Raw genomic sequence first — 26,799 nt, 5'->3', positions numbered from 1 at the left:
TTACAACTTTATTCCCATAGTATTACGACTTTATTCCCATAATATTCAGACTTTTTTCTCATTGTATTCAGACTTCATTCCCATAATACTCAGTCTTTATTCCCATGGTATTCAGACCTTTTTCCCATAGTATTACGACTTTATTCCCAGAATATTACAACTTCATTCCTATACTATTATTGCTTTGTTCCCATAATATTATGACTTTGTTGCTGTAATATCATGACTTTATTCCCATAATATTTGCGAATACTTTATTCACATAGTATTCACACTTCATTCCATAGTATTCAGACTTTATTCCCATAGTATGACGACATTACTCCCATAATATTATGACATTACTCCCATAATATTATGACATTATTCCCGAAATATGATGACTTTGTTCCCAGATTATTCCGACTTCATTCCTATACCATTACGACTTTGTTCCCATAATATTATGACATTATTCCCATGAAAGATGAAACATGATATTATGTCTTTAAGTGTAAACTTTTAGTATTTATTTATTTTTGTAGATGTACATGTAGTAAAGCGTAGTAAAGCGTAGTAAGGCGTAGTAAGACGTAGTAAGACGTAGTAAGACGTAGTAAGACGTAGTAAGGCGTAGTAAGGCGTAGTAAGACGTAGTAAGACGTAGTAAGACGTAGTAAGGCGTAGTAAGACGTAGTAAGACGTAGTAAGACGTAGTAAGGCGTAGTAAGACGTAGTAAGGCGTAGTAAGATGTAGTAAGATGTAGTAAGACGTAGTAAGACGTAGTAAGACGTAGTAATACGTAGCAGCGCTAACAGAGCGTCTTGTCCCGTTTCAGGGTACCTGGGCTACACCAGCGGTTTCTCCCTGAGCTGCATGGTCTTCTTCCTCATCTCGGTGAGTCCACTTAGGGCTCTGACATCTTTAAGCAGGCATGGAGGACATGGACACTGGTCTTGGCATCCACGTGGAATATTGTCTTCTTCATGTCGTCTTTCACTCATTATTTCATCTGGTTCTTTAGATCATATTCATTCATTCATTCATTCATTCATTCATTCATTCATTTTCTACCGCTTTTCCTCACGAGGGTCACGGGGGGTGCTGGAGCCTATCCCAGCTGTCTTTGGGGCGAGAGGCGGGGTACACCCTGGACTGGTGGCCAGCCAATCCCAGGGCACATATAGACAAACAACCATTCACACTCACATTCATACCTATGGACAATTTGGAGTGGCTAACTAACCTAGCATGTTTTTGAAAATGAATGAATGTATTTATTTATTATTTTTGACACTTTCATTTGTATTTTTTAAGGTCATTTTAAATTTTATTATGCTTTTGTTTATTGATTATTTGTCATTTTTATTTTTATTTTTTTTAGTCATTTACACTTTTATTTAAGTCATTTTTAGATTTATAAAAATTTATGATTTATATTGATATATTGACATATTGATATATTGACATATTGACATATTGATATATTGACATATTGATATATTGACATATTGACATATTGACATATTGACATATTGATATATTGACATATTGACATATTGATATATTGATATATTGACATATTGACATATTGATATATTGACATATTGATATATTGACATATTGACATATTGATATATTGATATATTGCGGTAAAAATGGATGAATGAATGAATATTGGCCATGACAAGAAAATGACACACATGAGTCAATAATTAAATATTTTGAATGAATGAATTAATGTTTGATTGAATATTTAATTATGATTTCACTGAATATAATTGTAATAATTTTTAAATAAATTAATTAAATAAATGATATACTTTAATTAATTAATGATATTAATTGACTCTCACTCTCTAAGTAATTAATTTCTGTCATGAAAATAAAGTGAACTCATGAATGAAATATTGTTCCAATTGGAATGAGTCATGGAAATGAATGACTTGAATAAATGGAAAAAAAATAAAATGAGATCATAAATAAAATTAATTTATAAAAAAAAAAAATTATAAAAATGAAATGAGATAATAAATAAATATGAGATCTTCGGGATGAATGTATTTGTTTGTGATATTATCTTTTTCATCAAAGTAAATAAATCCTTTCCTCATCTTCCTTTCATGCTTGCCTCTGGTCCGCTTCTGGTCCGCCTCTGGTCCGCCTCTGGTCCACCTCTGGTCCGCTTCTGGTCCGCTTCTGGTCCACCTCTGGTCCGCCTCTGCAGGTCATCTACAAGAAGTTCAACACGCCTTGTCCCTTTGTGGACTTCGCCATCAACGGCACGGCGGCCGGGATCAACGTCACGCTTCCCGGCGGGGAGGACGACCCCGCCTGCCTTCCCAAAATGGCCAACCTCAACTCGCAAGTAGGTTCGGGCGCTCACGGCCGCTGAGAGCGAGCCGCCCTCGCCCGCCAACGAGCATGCCGCCGGCGACGGTCACAGCCCGAGCATGCTCACGCTTGGCTTCGAGCACGCTCACACCCGACGTCAGACGCCACTTAGACGGCTTGAGGTCGTACATTTGGACACGCGATGGCGGCCTTTCTATCGAATCATGGGGACGAGACCGCGGTTTATACTTTCTATTTGGATACCACTACTTCATACTACTTCGTCCTCATCAGTATTTTACAGTATTTCAGTAAAATAAGTCATATTTTACGGATTTTTCTCATAAATTGCAAATATTTTTTTAAAACTACTAACTACTAAAATAATTTGTTATTGTTATTTGAAATGTATTCATTTTATTCGACTTTATTTACCACAAAATTAAATTAAATTACATTAAATATTATAAATCTATAAATTATGCTTTAAAAAATGCTTATAAATTATCAACTATTTTTTAAAACTACTAACTACTAAAATAATTTGTTGTTATTTGAAATTTATTCATTTTATTCGACTTTATTTACCACTAAATTCAATGAAATTACATTAAATATTCTAAATCTATAAATTATGTTTTAAAAAAATGCTTATAAATTATCAACTATTTTTTTTAAACTATTAACTACTAAAATAATTTGTGTTATTTGAAATTTATTCATTTTATTCGACTTTATTTACCACTAAATTAAATGAAATTACATTAAATATTATAAATCTATAAATTATGTTTTAAAAAAATGCTTATAAATTATCAACTATTTTTTAAAACTACTAACTACTAAAATAATTTGTGTTATTTGAAATGTATTCATTTTATTCGACTTTATTTACCACTAAATTAAATTAAATTACGTTAAATATTATAAATTCATAAATTATGCTTTAAAAAAATGCTTATAAATTATCAACTATTTTTTAAAACTACTAACTACTAAACTTTGAAATGTATTCATTTTATTCGACTTTATTTACCACTAAATTAAATGAAATTACATTAAATATTATAAATGAGAGCATTGTAATTAATCAAACAAGAATTTTAACTTCATTTATTGTAAATATTCAGTAAAATAAGTAAATATTGTATATGTTTTCTCATAAAAATGTGAATTATTTAAAAATTATTTTATAGCATTTTCTAAAATGATTTGCGTTATTATAAATTGTATTGAATTTTATGTGTTTACCACTAAATGGTAAATAAATAAATTAATTTTAATTAAAATTTAAAATATTTTGTAATCAATTGAACATGAAATGTATTTATATATTCAGCAAAATAAGTCAATATTTGACATTAAATATATATTTTTGTAAAATCCATGACATTTAAGGCAATTTTATTTTAATTAATTTTTTGACATACATTTTACTCATTTTTTTAATCATGAATGTATTTCTTAATATTATTAATAATGGATTTAATACATGTATTTTTATTTTATTATATTATTTGTATTTAAAAACATCAGTCATTTAAAAAAATTAGGTTGTATTTATTATTATTATTTATATTTTTATATATTTTATAATAGTTATTATAATGATTTAAATACATGCATTATTATCATTTTAAAAAATTATTACATGCATTTTAATGTTCTGATATTAATTGTATGTTTTCATTACAAATGTAAAAATAAAAAATGGAAACTATGAGAAATGATATATAAATAACCAATAAATGAAAAATAAAAATGTAAATAATTAATTACTTTAATTACTTATTACTTACTTCATTACTTATTACTTTGATGAATGCATAAAGTATTATTTTTCAATGAAATAATGAAATTGACGTATTAGGAAGTCCAACCTAAGCTCGGGTCCAAAGGGGGTCCAAAGGGGGTCCACTGTACTTACCTATGTTGGGGTGGGCGTGGCTTAGTTCCACACAAACAGGAAGTAGACGAGCCAGCGTGGGCAGACCAGGTCTTTCTGAGGACTCCCTGTCTGGTGTCTGGCGGCATACCTGATGGCCAATAAAGAGCGAGGTTGCCGGGCGAGACGCCCGGCCCGGGCGAGACGCCGCTGTATCCATGGTGACCTTTTGGGGTTGCTTTTCAGACCGCCTACACCATCCCCATCCTGGCCTTTGCCTTTGTGTGCCACCCTGAGGTCCTGCCCATCTACACCGAGCTACGCAAGTATGTGCTTACCGATGGCGATGCCACTGTCCCGTTTTGGCTGACACCCCCCACCCACACCCCCATACCCGTCCCAGCACTTTACTTCGGCGCTCCTTGAATGATGTACTAGCATGATGGCTTCAAAGCAGCGTAGCCAGTAAATGTACTCACTACTTGTGTACTACTACGTGTGTTGGTATTTTCAGCCCCACCAAGAAAAAAATGCAGCATGTGGCCAACATCTCCATCGCCGTCATGTACATCATGTACTTCCTGGCTGCTCTCTTTGGATACCTGACCTTCTACGGTAAGGCTGCCTGCCTGTGGCCATCACTGCCCTCTAGCGGCCATGCAGTCAACATGCATGAAGAGTCAAGACCCGCTTGACCCCAAAACTCCATTTCACCCTTTTGTCCGCCTTAAAAATAGTCACCAGAGGATGAACCGTGGAAATGATCGTTTAGAGCCGACTGCTCGTCAACTGTAAATGATTATTATTTATTATAAATGATTTTAATTATTTGTACAAATTACTGTTTACGCTGTACATTGTTGTTCATATCTGATTCTCCTCATTATTTATTATTTATTATTTATTATTTATTATTTATTATTTATTATTTATTATTTATTATTTATTATTTATTATTTTTATTCATTATTTTTATTTATTTTTTTTTATTTTTATTTTTATTTTTATTTTTATTTTTATTTTTATTTTTATTTTTATTTTTATTTCATTCATTTTCTACCGCTTTTTTCTCACGAGGGTCACGGGGGTGCTGGAGCCTATCCCAGCTGTCTTTGGGTGAGAGGCGGGATACACCCTGGACTGGTGGCCAGCCAATCACAGGGCTATTTATTATTTATTATTTATTGTTTAATGTTTATGATTTATGTTTTATGTTTTATTATTTATTATTTATTATTTATTATTTATTATTTATTATTTATTATTTATTATTTATTATTTATTATTTATTATTTATTATTTATTATTTATTATTTATTATTTATTATTTATTATTTATTATTTATTATTTCATTCATTTTCTACCGCTTTTTTCTCACGAGGGTCACGGGGGTGCTGGAGCCTATCCCAGCTGTCTTTGGGTGAGAGGCGAGGTACACCCTGGACTGGTGGCCAGCCAATCACAGGGCTATTTATTATTTATTATTTATTATTTATTATTTATTATTTATTATTTATTATTTATTATTTATTATTTATTATTTATTATTTATTATTTATTATTTATTATTTATTATTTATTATTTATTATTTATTATTTATTATTTATTATTTATTATTTATTATTTATTATTATACGGGAGCCAGGCAACGATCATTTTTTAGAAGCTTTTTGTGAAATCAGAGCTGGTAGGAAGAGCAGAAAATTAAAAAAATAAAATAAAATAATAAAAAAAAGACGGCATTATACTTAAAAAAAATTGTGACATTTTCTCTCATTTTTTGCCGTCATCTTTTGACTTTATTTTTCCTAAAATTACAGCAGTTTTTTCCCCATTTTTGCAAATTTATTTTTTTCCAACTTTTACAACTTTATTATTTATTATTTATTATTTATTATTTATTATTTATTATTTAGCAGAAAATTAAAAAAGTAAAATAAAATAATAAAAAAAGACGGCATTATACTTAAAAAAAATTGTGACATTTTCTCTCATTTTTTGCCGTCATCTTTTGACTTTATTTTTCCTAAAATTACAGCAGTTTTTTCCCCATTTTTGCAAATTTATTTTCAAAATGGGGAATTTTATTTTCCAACTCTTACAACTTTTTTCTTTATTATTTGAACTTAATTTAATATTACTATAACTAGGTTATTTTTCCTTATAATATTATGAAGTTTTTTCAAATTTTGCTGTTTTTTTTCTTGTTAAAATGTGCTTATCGAATGTGCTTAAATGTTACACATATCGGCATCTGTATCGGCTGATATCGGAAATTGGTAGTTGGACAATGTCGTTTTTTTCTGCCAAAAAGCCAATCTGGGAAGAAACCGATAACCGTCTCTACCGGGGGTGATACGATATTTGATTTCTCCGATATTTCCTGATGTGTGTGACGTTTTCCCATCACAGGTGAAGTGGAGGCGGAGCTGCTTCACACGTACAGTCGCATCGACCCGTACGACTCGCTGATTCTGTGCGTGCGAGTTGCCGTCCTCACCGCCGTCACGCTGACCGTGCCCATCGTGCTCTTTCCCGTACGTGCCGTTGGCATCCCGCCGGAAAGACACACACGGAAAATAAACGGTGGCATGACTTGCTGCGTTTTCCGCCGCTCAGGTGCGGAGGGCCATCCAGCAGATGATGTTCCCCAACAAGACCTTCAACTGGCCGCGCCACATCGCCATCGCCTTCACTCTTCTCACCTTCATCAACCTGCTGGTCATCTTCGCCCCCAACATCCTGGGCATCTTTGGGGTCATAGGTTCGCCTCAGCCGGCCCGGAAAACGCCAACACGCTGGTGTTTTTTCCCCTCATTCATCAACCGACGTGTGTTTCAGGAGCGACATCCGCGCCTTGCCTCATCTTCATCTTCCCTGCCGTCTTCTACATTCGTATCGTACCCAAAGAGGAGGAGCCGCTGCACTCCACCCCCAAAGTCATGGTGAGACGCCCCGTTACCCACGGGAATCCTTCGTATGCAGTATGTCTGGTCCAGGACGCTTCCATTGTTTCTCATCTTTGTTTTGAAACATTTCAATTATTTTTAACACATTTATTGAAACCGTTCTTATTTGGAATTATTTTTACATTTTTTGTTTTATTTGGAATTATTTTTACATTTTAAATTTTTATTTTACTTCATTTATTTTTGTTGGTTTTTAAACATACTTTTTATGCCTTTAAGTCATGTTTGTTTTGAAACATTTCAATTATTTTTAACATCTTTATTGAAACCGTTCTTATTTGGAATTATTTTTACATTTTTTAATTTTATTTGGAATTATTTTTACATTTTTTATTTTATTTGGAATTATTTTTACATTTTTTATTTTTATTTTACTTCATTCATATTTTTTTTGGTTTTTAAACATAATTTTTTATGCCTTTAAGTCGTGTTTGTTTTGAAATATTTCAATTATTTTTAGCACATTTATTTAAACTATTCTTATTTGTAATTATTTTTACAATTTTTATTTTATTTTAGTTACATTATTTTTATGAGTTTTTAAAATAATTTATCATGCCTTTAAGTCATGTTTGTTTTGAAATATTCCAATTATTTTTAACACATTTATTGAAACCGTTCTTATTTGGAATTATTTTTACATTTTATATTTTATTTGGAATTATTTTTACATTGTTTATTTTATTCGGAATTATTTTTAAATTTTTTATTTTTATTTTACTTCATTTATTTTTGTTGGTTTTTAAACATAATTTTTTTATGCCTTTAAGTCGTGTTTGTTTTGAAATATTTCAAGTATATTTACCACATTTATTGAAACTATTCTTATTTGGAATTATTTTTAGAGTTTTTATTTTATTTTAATTAAATTCTTTATATTAGTTTTTTAAATTATTTCTTATGCCTTTAAGTAATGTTTGTTTTGAAATATTCCAATTATTTTTAACACATTTATTGAAACCGTTCTTATTTGGAATTATTTTTACATTTTTTGTTTTATTTGGAATTATTTTAACATTTTAAATTTTTATTTTACTTCATTTATTTTTGTTGGTTTTTAAACATACTTTTTATGCCTTTAAGTCATGTTTGTTTTGAAACATTTCAATTATTTTTAACATCTTTATTGAAACCGTTCTTATTTGGAATTATTTTTACATTTTTTAATTTTATTTGGAATTATTTTTACATTTTTTATTTTATTTGGAATTATTTTTACATTTTTTATTTTTATTTTACTTCATTCATATTTTTTTTGGTTTTTAAACATAATTTTTTATGCCTTTAAGTCGTGTTTGTTTTGAAATATTTCAATTATTTTTAGCACATTTATTTAAACTATTCTTATTTGTAATTATTTTTACAATTTTTATTTTATTTTAGTTACATTATTTTTATGAGTTTTTAAAATAATTTATCATGCCTTTAAGTCATGTTTGTTTTGAAATATTCCAATTATTTTTAACACATTTATTGAAACCGTTCTTATTTGGAATTATTTTTACATTTTATATTTTATTTGGAATTATTTTTACATTGTTTATTTTATTCGGAATTATTTTTAAATTTTTTATTTTTATTTTACTTCATTTATTTTTGTTGGTTTTTAAACATAATTTTTTTATGCCTTTAAGTCGTGTTTGTTTTGAAATATTTCAAGTATATTTACCACATTTATTGAAACTATTCTTATTTGGAATTATTTTTAGAGTTTTTATTTTATTTTAATTAAATTCTTTATATTAGTTTTTTAAATTATTTCTTATGCCTTTAAGTAATGTTTGTTTTGAAATATTCCAATTATTTTTAACACATTTATTTAAACCGTTCTTATTTGGAATTATTTTTACATTTTTTAAATTAATTTTAGTTTATTTATTTTTATTATTTTTTTAAAATAATTTCTTATGCCTTTAAGTCATGTTTGTTTTGAAATATTTCAATAATTTTTTAACACATTTATTGAAACCGTTCTTATTTGGAATTATTTTTACATTTTTTAAATTAATTTTAGTTTATTTATTTTTATTATTTTTTAAAAATAATTTCTTATGCCTTTAAGTCATGTTTGTTTTGAAATATTTCAATAATTTTTTAACACATTTATTTAAACCATTCTTATTTGGAATTATTTTTACATTTTTTAAATTTTATTTTAGTTCATTTAATGAATTATAATTAAAATAATTTCTTATGCCTTTAAGTCATGTTTGTTTTGAAATATTTCAATTATTTATTAACACATTTTTTTAAACTGTTCTTATGTGTAATTATTTGTATTTCATTTTGTTATTTAATTTAGTTATTTTGTTCATTTTATTTAGTTTTTAGTATTTTTGTATTTGTATTATTCAATTTTTATTTGTATTTATTTTTATATTATTATATGTTATGTTAGTAATTTTTATTTTTCTCGTATTTTTTGTACACATATATTAATTGAATATTTATTATTTGTTTCAAATTTCTATATATATATATATATATATATATATATATATATATATATATATATATATACTATTTGATCACATTGTAGAATTAAGATGAAACAAAAAAAAGCAAAAAAATGGAAGAATTGAGCAAAAAGGACATTTTTAATAGCTTTTTTACAAAATGAAAAAAATACATAAAATGGTAAAAAAAATTATAAAATTGAAAACTCTATAAAACAAAAAGTGGGCCCACATCCTTTAGTTTTCAAGATAAAATATAGTAATATTGTCGTGGTACATATGGTAGATATATATATATAAAATGTGTCTCTTTCCTCCAGGCGGCGTGCTTTGCCGGGGTTGGCTTCCTGTTTATGATCATGAGTCTCAGCTTTATCATCATTGACTGGACTTCAGGCACCAGCCAAGCCAGCGGGGGCCACTAACCGGCCAGGCCCCCATCCAGGCCCCCATCCAGGCCTCCGTCCTCGACCTGGAACCTCCACTCGTCTTTGTTTTAGCCGTTCCGTTTGGTGTTGATGGTTTGACTCCGCGTCACGTTCTATCTTCCATAGAGGAATCAAGCGGTGGGTTTAGGAAGACTCGGCGTCCCCGCACATGCAACTTTGTACTTTGTACTTTGTACTATGTACTTTGTACTTTGTACGTCTCAGCACACGGCTCTGGTGGATAAAGATGAGGAGCCGCTGCCTAAAAGCAACAAATGTAGGAAGCTGCTGTCTTTATGCACCCGTCACTGTGCTGGATGGCTAGTCATGCAATACTCTTAGCGTCCAAACCTGATCATGCTAACGCTACTACTACTGCTACTACTACTACTACTACTACTACTACTACTAAGCCACATCTTCCATCCAAGCACTCGTGTAGCACAACTTGGAAATACATTCCACAAGACGTCAGCAATTCCGTACCGTACTGACTCGGATATTAGGAGCTATTTTTTCACCCCGAGACAAAATTTTTGATTTTGGAAACGAGGGATGTCCCAAATCGAAGCGCCACCGATCGGTATCCATGACAAAGCGTGTGATCAGCACATGCCGATAAATGCCTTTCAACGCCGATTTCCGTGGCGTCACACATAGCGATACCTGCATAAAAACAAACATGTCTGGCGTGTGGAAGTGGTCCACCGACACATGTCACTAACAATATCTGGCTAGGTTAGCAAGCATTTTGTCATATACGGGAGCTGGAAACGCCGATTATTAATATCAACTTTTTCCGTTTTCGAATATTTCAATGAATCTTTTGGTAATATTATGACTCCAATAATTCCTATATAATAATGAATTCCAATATAATTGCAATTGCAAATATATTCCAATAATATAAGCCAGCCTAATTTTCCGATTTGATTTCGTTTTTTTTTAAATATTTCATCTCCATGCTAGTAAAATTACATTATTATTCCTGGGACTATGACACATTTATTCTGGGAAAATATGACTTTTTCACGTTTTTCCCCCACTTCCGCTAATTTATTTTTAATGTCAACGTTCTTCTTTTAATTACTCCCAGAATATTTGGACTTTATTCGCATCAAATTTGAACTTTTTCGGGAACCTAATCATCCAAAACTGACAACTTTTGTTTTGATATTGAAAAATTTGAATTTTTAGGGGTTTGATTATCTTTTTAATTTCCAATAATGACCTATTTTTGGGGCTCCCTGACCTTGAAATTGGTATCGGAGCAATGAGAGGATCACTATCCATTTTTGGGTTGTCTTATATTCGGGCCATTACGGTACTACTTCAGATGAATACCTAATATAGTAGTGTGTTTTTATTATAAATATTATTATGTTTGCATCTCCTGAAGACCTCAAGAAAAGTACCTCTGAGTGTTCCTAGTCCTTTTGGATTTTTTATGTGTCTCTGAGATTTTGGGTCTTGGTTGCCGTGGCGACGCTCGAACACAAACGGATCCAGAACCAAAACACACATGCTTAGCGTTTGCGTGGCTTGTCAGCCGCCACACGTCCCTCATGTTGACATCCTGAGCAATAGACTGGATAGGAAATCTCGGAATCGTTAGCATCAGCACTTTCTTTGACAAAGCACAACTTGTAGCCGTCTTTTTTGGGAAAAGTGGACTTTGTTTTGGATTTTTTTTGCCCATCGATGAGCACACGTCTTTCTCTGTCCTGTATGTTCTAAAGATATAAAAAGAGATAAAGCATCGTGAGCGAGTGTGTGGTGAGGCTAGCCCGGCTAGTAGCTAGCCGTTGTGGTGTGTTCTAATAATAATAACAATGTCGCTGTATCGATATGCGGATCACATTACGGAAATGGGGTCTTGTCGCTGCTTTTTGGAGTGCAGTTTTCCTTGAAGTTTTTACCGTCCAAAAACTGATGTTGCGCCATAAAGTCGTCCCTCGCTATATTGCGTTTTTTTCCGAAAATGATTGATTGAATGAATGACGACAGGAATGACACATAGCTAAAAACGTCAGCCATGACATTTCCCACAGGATAGTGGAAAAGGGCTGTCCTCCCATTCCATGTGGAAGTGGTTTTTTTTTTCTTTTTTTTTCTTCTTTAGTTACTTCAATCTATGACCTTTTTTCGCATAAATGTACCACTTTACTCTCAAAAATGTATGACTTATACTCAGAAATTGACGATTTTTTTTCTCCTGATATGAGTTTTTTCTCATAAATGTAGAACATTATTTCTCATAAGTGTATGACTTATTTTTTATTGTGAATTTAAGACTTTATTCTCGTCGTATTACCACTTTTTTGTGTAAATGTGCGACTTTATAATCGTAAATTGACTACTTTTTACTCATAAAATTTATGACTGTATTCTTGGAATATTGAAACTTTTTTCTCGTAAATTTCCGACCTTTTTCTTGACTTTATTCTCATAAATGTACGACTTTATTCTCGTAATATTACATTTTGTCTCGTAAATTTACGACTTTATTTTATTAAATGTATGACTTTTTTCCCTCATAAATTCACACAAGTTTAAAACTATTCTTGTAAAACTATGATTTTTTTCTTTACAACTTTATTCTTGTGCTGTTACATTTTTTTCTTGTAAGTTTATGACTTCATTCTCATAAATTTACGACTTTATTCTTGTGTTGTTACAATTTTTATTGTACGTTTATGACTTTATTCTCATAAATGTATGATTTTATTCTCGTAAACGTACAATTTGATCATTTTGACTGTAAGTTTACAACATTTTTCTTCATGAACAATTCATGATTTTATTCTCATAGTGTTATGTACGACTTTTTTCTCATATATGAAAGTTCATTCTCATAAATGTATGACTTTTTCCTCATATATTTAAATGTTTATTGTCATAAATTGATGGCTTTAGTCTCATAACATTACAACTTTTTTTTTTTTTAATAAATTTACGACTTTATTCTTGTAATATTACGACTTAATTCTCGTACATTTATGACTTTTATACTAGAAATCTTCCTGAATGTGGAGTAAGAACCAATTACCGCGATATAAACGAGGGACGACTGTATTAAAAAGGAAGCGTCTAGCACTAGGACCATGCGGAACAAAGGCCGCCCAAGATGAAGCCTGTTTCACTTTAGACTCCCCCCCAAGCTCATCGATTGAAGCTCATCGATTGGCTTAACCTTTAAAATGTTTTTTTTTTTGTGGGGGGGTTCTAACATGATTGGCTTTTCCCACTCTTGGACTTGAACGCGGGTGTTTTTGTTCGCAGTTCGTCATCATCTTGCACTTTTGTAACTGTGCCTGTGTGCGCATGCGTACGTGTGTTTGGTCTCCCCCTCCCCCTCCTCCAGGTATACATATGCTGTATTCATTAATCCGATGTAAATTCCACAAGTAGAACAAGTAGAATTATGTAACTGTGGATGTCAATTCTTTTTTCCACGTAGCAATTGAGGCAATATCGTTATTATCGCGAGAAAAGAGGAGAGAAAATGACGGTGACGGTTGTTAAATGTGGACCTATATACCGATTTACTGTTTATCGGCTAAACTTCAGTGTTTCAATACAAGATTGTTATTTCGCTTACGGACCGGTTCCGACGTGAGTCTTGAGTGGTCTCGTCTGCCTTTTTACATATCTTTGTTTTTTTTTATGGATGGCATTTCCGTCATATTGGAATCCCTGCGTGCACGTGCACCGTCAATGACTTCCTGTTCCTGATCGACTGTAGGTGTTGTAGTACGAGTTGTTGTCTGTACGAACACAAACATTGCTAATGTTTTTATGTTCCATACAGACGTAATTCCACTCCAAAAAGACAAGTACAATACTAATAACCGTGTGAAATATTGTGTGTCGATGCAAAATGACCTCTATATGAACCCTGACGTCACATCTCAGTGAGCCTCTTTGTGATTGGACAGACATATTGGCCGGCGTTTATAAATAAATGTAAATACATGTATACCCTTTATATTCTATACGCATATCTAGTTTGTATAATGTACATAGCCGTTGTAGTTATTGTCCTATCAAATAAAATAAAAAAACTATATATGTTTAATAATTTTTAAAAGTGCTTTTAAACCTTTTGTCCTTCAATTGGTGTCTATTTTTCTCTCTATTTTAATATGTCGCTGGCAGTATTGTACTGTAAACAGTGTTGCAATAAAGATAATGACGTCACACGTGTATTTCTTGTCTCCTGTGTATGAGAACTGGATCAACAATTTGGCTTTTTTTTTTAAGTTTCATTACTTGTATTAAAAAATGTAGCACGTAAACATGCAATACTTCCTTACTGCAATCTTTGAATATTTAAATAATATACATATTAACCGTAAACTGCCACTCCAAGTCATCAGTAATAATAAATACATTTTTTTTTTATTTAAACCCTTTCACAGTATGGTCACACTTGTTCATTTTATTAGTGTAAATAGGCCAAAAAATCAACGAATGTAAGAAAAATAATTAACACAAATAAAATATAATACAATATAAGTTGTAACAACACAATACAATATAATACAAAAACAAGAATAATAATAAAACTAAATATAACATTATTTATAAATAAATAATACGTTTTATTTATTTCATAAATGATAAATACATTATATTTATGAATAATTATGGACCTAATTTTACTCGAAAATAAATATTTATTTGATAAATGATGAATAAATTATATTTATGAATAATTATGGACCTAATTTTACTCGAAAATAAATATTTATTTGATAAATGATAAATAAATTATATTTATGAATGATTATGGATCTAATTTTACTCGAAAATAAATATTTATTTGATAAATGATAAATAAATTATATTTATGAATAATTATGGACCTAATTTTACTCGAAAATAAATACATTTGCAAGCTGCAGTCAATCGGACTGCTGCTATGTGGAATTGTGTCCACTAGATGACACCAGAGAGCTACGGGACATTGCCATGTACTTACAGTATAGATTTTTATGTGTTTTCATGTTTCTGAGTATTAATCAAATAGAATTGCATTTTTCGTGTAAGAATATGGCATAGAATCGACAAACTGATTAATATTAGCGCCAATAATTTACTTTAAGGTGAGTATTTACCACGGAATGGTGCTACCAAAGCGGGGAGCGGGAACCGAGCGTGTATGACTACGTTTCCCATGAAACACCGCGCAAACCAAGGGGGCGTGGTGCATGTTTCTTGCCTTTTTTCTTTTTCAGTGTGTGTGTGCGTGTGCGTCCACGGCTGAAGGCTGTCTCTGTTGAGTGGACGGTGACGCCGCTGCTTGTTGGTCTCGGCTGGAGGGGAACTTGACGGCGGCCCCGGGTGTGGCTTCAAAATCTGACAAATCTCCCGAGAAAGAATGCCCGGAAGGACATTTGGACACATTTTGTGAAAGATCGTGAAGTAGGTGTGGAGTCGCTTTGACTAACCACATTCTCTCTTTTTCGACAGCTTTTACTTTTTCTTTTATTTTCTTTTTTTCCATCTAGCGTCGTTTCCGTCACTTTATCATGCGTTGAAGGAATTTGTGCAACGTAAACCACCAGAAAGTTGTTGGACTTGCCAAGAGGCGCTCATGCCACTTGTGTGACCGCAAGTCGCTTGTTTTCTCGGCACAAATCAAGTTTTTTGGAAGAGTTCACTCCTGACTCAACCCCCCTCCAAAACGGGAAGTCGCTTTACTTCACTTTTTCATTTTTTTTGTCTTTCCAAGGGCTCGGAACCTTGTATTTTTTCCCAGGTGATTTTTAGCACTAAAGCAGCAGTCCTGAAGCGAGCACTGGGAAACATGGGCTGCACCGTGAGCCAGGAGGATAAAGCCGCGGCCGAGCGGTCCAAAATGATTGACAAGAACCTGCGAGAAGATGGCGAGAAGGCGGCCAGAGAAGTGAAACTGCTGCTGCTCGGTGAGTAGACCAAATTAGGGCCTCCCATTTTGAAACAGAACCCTAATTGGACACCGATTGCCAGATTTACAACCGCCATTCCTGTCCTTAAACGCCTCGCCATTGATGGCAGTGCTTTTTGTGTTGGTAATCAGATGGCGACGCAGTGCCACCTTCACACTTGTGCTTTATGGGCTGCAATTGACATTTGACCCTCCATTGGTGGCCTTTGTGTGGTTGGGGAAGTGCTCTTACATGTCCATCTCTGGACGTGATGGAAAGTAGGACTCCATTGCAATGGGAGATTTTCCCGATACAGTCGTCCCTCCTTTATAGCAATTAGCGTTTATTCCGTCAAATAAATTCCTTAATAAATGTAATATTTTCGCATTTATTGTATATACACCTGTTTGTGACTTTATGAATTGGGGTTTTAACATTATTGTACCCCTTTAGACATGAAATAACACCCCAATAGCCACTTTTATATCGTATCATTCATTGTTTTCAACACATTGCACAACTCTTACGGCCGCTAGCTTGCAAGCTAACCAGTTAGCCTCGAATTTATTTCCTCTAAACTTAAGAAGCCATGTTGTTTTGGACTTTCTAAACATGTTTTCAAACATTATTAGAGGCATGTAGACATGAAATAACACCCCATAGCCACTTTTATATCATAGCATTCATTGTTTTCAACACATTGCACAACTCTTATGGCCGCTAGCTTGCAAGCTAACTAGTTAGCCTCGAATTTTTTTCCTCTAAACTTAAGAAGCCATGTTGTTTTGGACTTTCTAAACACGTTTTCAAACATTATTAGAGGCCTGTAGACATGAAATAACACCCCCATAGCCACTTTTATATCGTATCATTCATTGTTTTCAACACATTGCACAACTCTTACGGCCGCTAGTTTGCAAGCTAACCAGTTAGCCTCGAATTTATTTCCTCTAAACTTAAGAAGCCATGTTGTTTTGGACTTTCTAAACATGTTTTCAAACATTATTAGAGGCCTGTAGACATGAAATAACACCCCCATAGCCACTTTTATATCATAGCATTCATTGTTTTCAACACATTGCACAACTCTTACGACCGCTAGCTTGCAAGCTAACCAGTTAGCCTCAAATTTATTTCCTCTAAACTTGAGAAGCCATGTTGTTTTGGACTTTCTAAACACGTTTTTAAACATTATTAGAGGCCTGTAGACATAAAATAACACCCCCATAGCCACTTTTATAGCATATCGTTCATTGTTTATTGTAGCTCGCAAGCTAACCAAATTTAGTTTGCCTAAATTTAAGAAGCCAAAAAACGTCCCACTTTCACATGGAATAGGAGAAGCTGTTTTAGACTTCAAATTATATTTGTAAACATTATTAGAGACCTCTAGACATGAAATAACACCCCTATGGTCACTCTTGTGTCATATTCTTCATTGTTTACAAGACATTACACGACTATTATGCTGCAGGGACTCGAGACGGCCGTTAGCTAGCTAATGAGTTAGCTTCAAATGTATGTCATTATAACTTAAGAATCGCACAACTTACCACTTCCACATGGAATGTGTGAACTTGTTTATGACTCTCTGAATGCGGCTTTTAACATCAGTAGAGCCCTGCAGACATGAGATAACACCCCTATAGTCACTTTTACACTCCTATTATTCATTGTTTACAATATATTTCACAACTCTTGAGCTGCAGGGACTTGAGACAGCCTCTGGCTAGCTAGCGAGCTAGAAAGCTAAGCAGTAGCCTCAAATTTATAACCTTGTAACATGACTAGAAAACAAAATGTACCACTTCCACTGAGAATGGGAGGGGAACGTGTTTATGACTTTGTGAATATGTTTTTTTTTAACATCATTAGAGCCCCGTAGATGTGAAATAACACCCCCTTATTATTTGTTGTTTACAAGACATTGCACAACTCTTATGCTACAAGGGACACGATACAGCCGCTAGCTAGCTAGCGCTACATATCACGTGTATTTACATGCGTTTTGACGTGACAAAGTTCTTTCATCTCTCACTTTTTGTTCCACTTGTGATGTTTCCTTTTGAAGCAAACATCCAAGAGAAAGGAAAAGCACCTTGCTCATGGATGATGCCGCCTTTGACTCACCCCGAGCTAGATGCCAGGCTTTGCTACACGTCTTGAAATCATACTTCAGGCAGCATTTTCTGCAGGGAATATTCAAAGCTAAAATGGACACATTTCCAACAGGCCACCATGGGGCGTTGGAATAAAAGCTCCCTGGTTTGGGGCCAGAATGGGTGCCTCCCAGCAGGCGGGTCAGACAGGACAAGGTCTGCTTGATAATGAGTGTGGGCTGTTGTTTGGACAGAGGGCGAACAGCTCTGACGCTTCCCAGAACCGGCTCCGGAACGCCAGTCAAAACAAGTCAAAACGTGACGAGCGGCTTTGCTTTTCAGCTTTTTTTTTTGTTGCTCATTTGCATTACGCCACGCTGCGCTCCGTCGTGTTCGGTCATCCTGATATGTCTCGTTAGCGCTCCCCCCACCGCGTCAAAGTTAATGCCTCGTGTCGCCTTAAATCTCACGCTCCTTACTTCAAAGGTTCATGACGTAACGACCGTGGGACATTCTGCTCATCGACACCCGAACACAACATTTCCTTGGATTGTATCCACTCCAGGAATTATGAGAATGGTGAAGTTATTGGATCGGGGGTGTCCGTTTCAAGCGTCAGGGGCACGTGCAGCTGGACTACCCAGCATACCTTGTGGGTCAGTGGCAGTTAAAGCTGTTGTGCTGTTTATTCTTTTGTGATTGTACAGCCAGTAACGTTGTTGTTGTTACGTCGGATGATTGCGAAGTACGGAAGTATTGATACTTCCGATACCAGCTCTAAAATTGATCCCCAAATCCATAAACTTTTTTTTTGAAATGTTGACCGATCGTTAACAGAGCCATGTGTGAATTGTGAATAAAGTTTTCAATCCCATAGTAGTTCTTGATTATTAATCATTTATTTTAATGGTTTTATTATTTATGATTTTATTGCTTATTAGTTAAATTATCATATTAATAAGTCATTTAAATTGAGAATTTATATAAATGACTTTAAATGAATAAATAACTTGAATTAATAATGTATTTAAATCAATAATTTATTTACATTATTTAATATTTAAATTAAATAACAATTTAGCTTAAATTAATTATCACATTAATAATGTATTTAAATCAAGAATTTATCTAACTTACTTTAAATAAATAACTTAAATTATTAAATTAATAATGTATTTAAAGAATTTGGTTACATTCTTTAATATTTTAATTAAATAACTATATAGCTTAAAATAATTATCATATTAATAATCTATTTAAATCAAGAAGTAATGAGGACAACAAAATTAAATGTAGACTTTTTGGTGAAAATATCATGAGAAACAAAAAAAACAAATAAGTTGTCATTTTTTGACAATGAGGTTGCAGAAAAAGTTATAATTTTATGGGAATAAAGTACAAATATTATGGGAGTGAAGTCATGATTATGAGAAGCAAATTTGCTGGAGTTGGAAAATAAAAAAAATGCCCAATTTAGAAAATTAGGTTGTGGCAAAAGTTATATTCATTCATTAATTTTCTACCGCTTATCCTCACGAGGGTCGCGGGGGTGCTGGAGCCTATCCCAGCTGTCTTCAGGTGAGAGGCGGGGTACACCCTGGACTGATGGCCAACCAATCACAGGGCACATATAGACAAACAACCATTCACACTCACATTTATACCTATGGACAATTTGGAGTGGCCAATTAAAGGGGGCATATAAGTTGAAATATTAAAGAAGACATTTTTTCATTTTTACAGTCCTAATAATACAAAGAAAATGTATGAAAATATAGAAAATGTAAATAGAAATATTTAAAAATAAAACACAAAGTAGAAATATTAAAGGAAAATTTTCAAGTCGTTTTCAAGTTTTCTCTAAATATTTTGACTTTGTTCTTGTAAAAATTATTGTCGATTATTTCCTTCTTAAATTGTATTTTTAGAATGCGCCGCTGGCCGACAATAGAACATCTGTGGGCCTGAAACGGCCCACGGGCCGCAGTGTGGACACCCACTGAAACAAATGTGGACCTCAAGGTTCCATCGTCATGGTAACATGTTAGCATGTGTGTTGACACTCCCTGTTGCTGCCGCCGCCTCCTGGAGTTGTGCTTTTAGCCACGACCGTGTTGATCACAGCTTCCCTAATGTGATTAGTCATCTTCTCGGCCAGGCGGAACAACGTATTCCTAGAATGGATTTGGGGGGGGGGGGGGTTGACACCGAGCATGCTAGTTGTTAAGTCACGGCCCCCCAGGTCAGAAGGCTAATTATGCGGCATAGCCCCGCTTTGCAACTCAGCTTTCATATCAGTCATTACTAAGCACACAGGAGCTCTGGAAGACGTTCACCTTCCAAACATGATCTTGGAGTGGCGCTTCCAGGACGGATGTGGACTTGGGGTGAACTCGCGTAGCAGCGAGTGTGCTTAGAAGTGTGACATCCCTCCGAGGTGTGACATCACACCTCGGAGGGTACTTCTCTCGGACACTTTTTAGCGTCCGGTGAAGCAGCTGAAAAAAGTCTCACTTCTTCCTTTTCCGTGGCCACGTCGTCGTTATCGTCGTCACCTGACGAGATGCTGATGTGGGACTTTACAAAAATGTTAGATGCTCATTTTCTTCATCAACACAAATCCATCCAGTGACTCGTTTCTCAACTGGGGATCGATTGTTGTTGGATTTGGATCATTTCACCTCAATTGGTGACAAAAATATAAATCACTTCAATAAATGTTAGAGCAATAATTAAAGCTCTCTTGAGATAACATAGCAACCCTATAGTCACCTTTACACTCCTATTATCCGATATAGTAGACATAATAACAGAAAATAAGACAAATAAAACCTGTTTAAAATGTTCCCTATACACATTAACATTATTAGAGCCCTCTAGAAATAACATAACAACCCTATAGTCACCTTTACACTCCTATTATCCGATATAGTAGACATAACAGAAAATAAGACAAATAAAACCTGTTTAAAATGTTCCCTATACACATTAACATTATTAGAGCCCTCTAGAAATAACATAACAACCCTATAGTCACCTTTACACTCCTATTATCCGATATAGTAGGCATAATAACAGAAAATAAGACAAATAAAACCTGTTTAAAATGTCCTCTATACACATTAACATTATTAGAGCCCTCCAGAGATGAAATGACAACCCTATAGTCACCTTGACACTCCTATTGCCCAATGCAGTAGACCTTATAGCCCCAGAAATACAGTACATGCACATGCATCATGGTCAGTTTATGCAAATTAGACTGGAGTGTGAAGGTGACTATAGGGTTGTTATGTTATCCCTAGAGAGCTCTAATGTTTATGTGTATAGAGAACGCTGTAAACAGGTTTTCTATGTCTTATTTTCTGTTATTATGTCTACTATATTGGATAATAGGAGTGTAAAGGTGACTATAGGGTTGTTATATTATCTCTAGAGAGCTCTAATGTTTATGTGTATAGAGGACGTCATAAACAGGTTTTCTATGTCTTTTTTCTGTTGTTATGTCGACTATATTGGATAATAGGAGCGTAAAGGTGACTTTAGGGTTGTTATGTTATCTCTAGAGAGCTCTAATTATTGCTCTAACACTTATTGAAGTGATTTTTATTTTTATTTACTTTAATTTAAACTTTTATGTAAGTCGGTTTATTTTTTATTTTTCATTTTTAGCACTTATTGAAGTCATTTTAATAAAATTAACAAAATATTTTTTCCCATTTTTATTTGAAGTAATATTCATTTAATTATTACAATTTTATATTCATTTTTACTTGAATAATGTTTTACACTTTTATTTAAATAATGTATTTTAAATGATTTTTTACACATAATTTTTAAGTTGTAAATATTTTTGACACTTTTGTTTTATTTATGCCTTCATCAAATGTATTTATTTATTAAAGCAAGCCAGTGTCATGTTCCGAAACATGGATCCATGTCATTCCGTGTGCATTTAAGAGGAATTTATGAAGGGATTTTGTCAGGAAAGTGAGGAAGAGCATAACTGCATGCATACAAATAATGCATTCATTCCAATTCAATAAAGTTGCATTCAATAAAAGCACACAGTGACATTCACCCACCCAGAATTGGCCCGCGAGCCACCAGTCGGGAGCCCCCGTCCGAAAGCCAGTCGGTTCCGATGTTGACGCTGAATGCCATGGCGTGCTGGTTGTAAACAAAGGAAAGCAATCCTACTCTCATGATTACACCCAGCCACCACAAAGGCCAGCGGAGAAAGTCATTAGTTAATGTAACGGGGGCCGTTGGAGGCATTCAGGCTTAACCCCCACCCCCATTAACAGGTGACGTGCCTCGCTGCTACTTCCTTTAAATGTCACTTCATCTCCTCCCACTCCGCAGCAAAGCGGTTACGTCTCACTTCTGTGGATGTTCTCACGAGCTCTTTGGCTCGCTGTCATCCTTTTCCCGTTTGGCATACACCAAACGTTCCCTGGCAAGCACGCCGCGCTCAAACTGTGAAGCCTGTTTTTTTTTTTTTTTGTCTTTTTTGCATAATGCACTGTACACATCAATGTTGATTCTCCACAAACACGTCAGTGCAGAGATTTGACAGGCAGCGCCGCTATGCAAATATGTTGGCCTGCATCTCGTCTGTGGGCACCGTAACAAAGAGACACAAATACAGACATGCTAAAAGTGTACAGTGATACCTTCCTTTATGGCGGCGCTTTGGTTCCGGACCCGACCGTGATGAGGGACTTTCCATAAGTAGGATTCAGTATCATATTTTGGGAGTTACAGCATAGGAAACCTGTTTTATTAGAGCCCTCAAGACTTGACATAACACCCCTATAGTCATCCAATATAGTAGATATAACAGAGACGTTAGCAGTGCCTTGTTTTTTTTAACTTCCGGCATATTTAGTCTACAAAATGAAAGTAAATAAAACTGCCACAGTTCCCTAGGGAGCCATCTTTCAAAGTGTTGCCACGTAGTTAAGTATGCGTGTAAATAAAATTAATAAAATATTTTTTCCCACTTTTATTTGAAATAATATTCATTTAATTATTACAATTTTATATTCATTTTTACTTGAATAATGTTTTACACTTTTATTTAAATAATGTATTTTAAATGATTTTTTACACATAATTTTCAAGTTGTAAATATTTTTGACACTTTTGTTTTATTTATGCCTTCATCAAATGTATTTATTTATTAAAGCAAGCCAGTGTCATCTTCCGAAACATGGATCCATGTCATTCCGTGTGCATTTAAGAGGAATTTATGAAGGAATTTTGTCAGGAAAGTGAGGAAGAGCATAACTGCATGCATACAAATAATGCATTCATTCCAGTTCAATAAAGTTGCATTCAATAAAAGCACACAGTGACATTCACCCACCCAGAATTCAGTATCATATTTTGGGAGTTACAGCATAGGAAACCTGTTTTATTAGAGCCCTCAAGACTTGACATAACACCCCTATAGTCATCCAATATAGTAGATATAACAGACGTTAGCAGTGCCTTGTTTTTTTTAACTTCCGGCATATTTTGTCTACAAAATGAAAGTAAATAAAACTGCCACAGTTCCCTAGGGAGCCATCTTTCAAAGTGTTGCCACGTAGTTAAGTATGTGTGTAAATAAAATTAATAAAATATTTTTTCCCACTTTTATTTGAAATAATATTCATTTAATTATTACAATTTTATATTCATTTTTACTTGAATAATGTTTTACACTTTTATTTAAATAATGTATTTTAAATGATTTTTTACACATAATTTTTAAGTTGTAAATATTTTTGACACTTTTGTTTTATTTATGCCTTCATCAAATGTATTTACATGTATTTAAATGTATTGCCAGCTACACAAGCGTAGCTGGCAACAGAGAAATAAACAGACTCAAGATATCCAATGGGCGGCACGGTGGTCTAGTGGTTAGCGCGCAGACCTCACTGCTAGGAGACAAGGGTTCAATTCCACCCTCGGCCATCTCTGTGTGGAGTTTGCATGTTCTCCCTTTGCGTGCGTGGGTTTTCTCCGGGTATTCCGGTTTCCTCCCACATTCCGAAAACATGCTAGGTTAATTAGCCACTCCAAATTGTCCATAGGTATGAATGTGAGTGTGAATGGTTGTTTGTCTATATATGTGCCCTGTGATTGGCTGGTGACCAACCAGTCCAGGGTGTACCCCGCCTCTCGCCCCAAGACAGCTGGGATAGGCTCCTTTTCGTGAGGAAAAGCGGTAGAAAATGAATGAATGAATGAAATCGAGTGAGTGTGAATGGTTGTTTGTCTACATATATGTGCCCTGTGATTGGCTGGCCACCAGTACCCCGCCTCTCGCCCAGCCCGAAGACAGCTGGGATAGGCTCCAGAAAATGAATGAATGAGCTGAGCTACCCAGCATGCCTTGCGGGCATTCGGAAGTAACCGTCTTAAGTGTTATGTTTAGCGCTTAATTGTTGATTAATTGTTGGGATTTTGTTTTTCGTTGCACCGTGAACGAGTATGTTGTTCTGCTTGATGCGACCTATATATAGACAGAAATATGTAGTGTGTAGTGCATGTATGACTGAACACTGACACCTAGTGGCCAATGTAGAATACGGCACCACATTCACCACAGTTAGAATGTGTCTTCTGCCTTGTGTTTCTATTTTAGCTCATTTTTATGCTTTATTTCGGCCAGGAATTAGTATAATTTGCATAAATATTCACGTTTTATTGCTAATAGGCCAGTGGAGTAAACCAAAAACCAAAGATCTTACATTTTTTTTGGTCAGTGAAGGGAGCACCGGGTCCGCCCATTCAAAGAAACCATTCTGCCAAGTTGTGATGCATGGAGGTGGATAAAAAAAAAAAAAGTCGGGATGGGGGGGCAACACATTTTGCAGTCATCACCTGCTTTTCAGACGTGCAACGTGACCCCCCCCCCCCCCCCCCCACCCCCCCATCCCACTCCAAGCTTGATGGCTACAAAAGCTGACACATTCTTCGACTCATCGACTCTTGAGTTCCGCCGGTTATTAAAGTATTAAAGTGAGCGGTTGCCAGACGCAATAAGAGCAGTCTGCTTTCGGCGGAGGCATTTCGCTTGGTAAAATAAAGCCACGCCCACTTGTTGCTCTCAGACTATCTGCCAACGAGGACGCTTTTATGAAATGTCATTCCGGCTACTTTGAGGCACATTTTCAGCCATTTCCGCCAAGTGGCCAAGCGGCCCAAAGCTGATCAAATAAGCCCCGTGCCTCGTGTTTTCAACCTTGTTTACTCAACAAACGGTGCTGCACAATTACTCGAATGACGCACAGGATAGCAGACGAGCGAGTGTGAATGTGCCAGGCTTGGATATCCTGCAATTACACAGCGAGAGCCCTGAAGATAAAGGCTGCTCCTGCAGAATATGAAGTATTAGTGCGAGTCCGCAGGGAGCCTCTTCTCCATACACCGATACACTGTGCTCTCTTTTCCTCATTCACGTATTTATTCCAGCTCTTCTGCTTTGATTCGTGCCCCTTTCGTGCACGCTGTTGGCGGTCACAGGGAGCCGAGGTCTTACGACTCTTGAGCCTGTGCCCTTTTACCTCTGAAAATAAACGCAGGAAGAGGAAGCGAACACTTTAGCGTGCAAGCTTGCAGACACGCCGTGCACAGAGACAGGAACTGTTGCAAGATGGAGAAGCTGCTACGACACCCAGACACCCTCCGATATTGTTCCATGACGCTGCTTGACTTCCAAGTTGTTCCGATGCCAAGGCTGTTTTCCCACAGGAAATCGTGCAAAGTGACTCAAATTGCCGCCATAATAAAAGCTTTATTCACATATTGGAACGATATCTATGTAGCAGGGGTGCAACCATACATGTATCTGGGTCCAACCGTAACCATCTACATCCGTCCAACCATGCTGCACACCCCCTCCAGCAAGGCGCCACTAGGCAGATGCAAGGAAAAACTACACTATTATTCATTCATTCATTTTCTACCGCTTTTCCTCACGAGGGTCGCTGGGGGGGTGCTGGAGCCTATCCCAGCTGTCTTCGGGCGTAAGGCGGGGTACACCCTGGACTGGTCGCCAGCCAATCACAGGGCACATATAGACAAACAACCATTCACACTCACATTCATACCTATTCATACCAATTTGGAGTGGCTAATTAACCTAGCATGTTTTTTTTGGAATGTGGGAGGAAACCGGAGTACCCGGAGAAAACCCACGCATGCACGGGGAGAACATGCAAACTCCACACAGAGATGCCCGAGAGTGGGATTGAACCCTGGTCTCCTAGCTGTGAGCCCAACTACACTATTAGTACCAACAAATTGGGTTTTTCTGTGTTTTTAATAATTTTCATAAAATAAATAATAATTAATTTTCTTCTTAATTATTCCCTTATTATCATCGCAGTGCCCAGAGTTATATTTTTCCCCCCATTTTAAACCGGTATTGGTACATGTTTGTATCTTTGCCAGGTATACCTTTTGAGTGTTAAGTTGCTGCGTGATGAGGCAATGATTTTTACATTGTTATACTGTTCTATTTAATGACTTTTTGAGATTTACGATGGATTGACAAGGTAGTGAGTGCACTGATACCTCATAATTGAGTATGGAAATCATTAGTAGTAGCTACTAAATTACGGTAGTAAGGCATTTAGTGTAAATATATTTATTGCCATGTTTTATATGATTCTAATGTTTAAGTTGAGGCCGGTGTAGCTGCACAAAATTAATTTCAGTAAACTACAAATGTAAA

The 26,799-nt window shown here is 34.8% G+C and overlaps 2 protein-coding genes across 4 annotated transcripts in view; both read left to right on the top strand.

Annotated features, from left to right (window-relative positions):
- LOC131106578 (sodium-coupled neutral amino acid transporter 3-like) overlaps window positions 1-14,254 on the top strand; it is a 45,293-nt gene extending 31,039 nt beyond the window's left edge. For both annotated transcript variants that reach the window (XM_058055779.1, XM_058055778.1), the window contains exons 9-16: window positions 819-877; window positions 2,208-2,348; window positions 4,446-4,525; window positions 4,714-4,814; window positions 6,614-6,738; window positions 6,821-6,965; window positions 7,043-7,146; window positions 9,947-14,254. In XM_058055779.1, the coding sequence (XP_057911762.1) occupies window positions 819-877; window positions 2,208-2,348; window positions 4,446-4,525; window positions 4,714-4,814; window positions 6,614-6,738; window positions 6,821-6,965; window positions 7,043-7,146; window positions 9,947-10,051 (860 nt within the window). In that variant the 3' untranslated portion in view covers window positions 10,052-14,254. The remainder of the gene's footprint in view (window positions 1-818; window positions 878-2,207; window positions 2,349-4,445; window positions 4,526-4,713; window positions 4,815-6,613; window positions 6,739-6,820; window positions 6,966-7,042; window positions 7,147-9,946) is intronic.
- A 1,048-nt stretch (window positions 14,255-15,302) lies between these two features.
- The window catches only part of LOC131106579 (guanine nucleotide-binding protein G(i) subunit alpha-2-like), a 77,646-nt gene continuing 66,149 nt past the window's right edge, over window positions 15,303-26,799 (top strand). Inside the window, exons 1-2 of one of the 2 annotated variants that reach the window (XM_058055781.1) lie at window positions 15,305-15,481; window positions 15,568-15,984. In XM_058055781.1, the coding sequence (XP_057911764.1) occupies window positions 15,867-15,984 (118 nt within the window). In that variant the 5' untranslated portion in view covers window positions 15,305-15,481; window positions 15,568-15,866. Of the gene's footprint in view, window positions 15,985-26,799 lie in introns of both variants that reach the window. The other variant, XM_058055780.1, reaches the window with a different exon arrangement.

The sequence above is a fragment of the Doryrhamphus excisus genome, chromosome 18 (genome assembly GCF_030265055.1).
Source record: "Doryrhamphus excisus isolate RoL2022-K1 chromosome 18, RoL_Dexc_1.0, whole genome shotgun sequence".
NCBI lineage: Eukaryota > Metazoa > Chordata > Actinopteri > Syngnathiformes > Syngnathidae > Doryrhamphus > Doryrhamphus excisus.
This window is presented reverse-complemented; position numbering and strand designations above follow the sequence as displayed.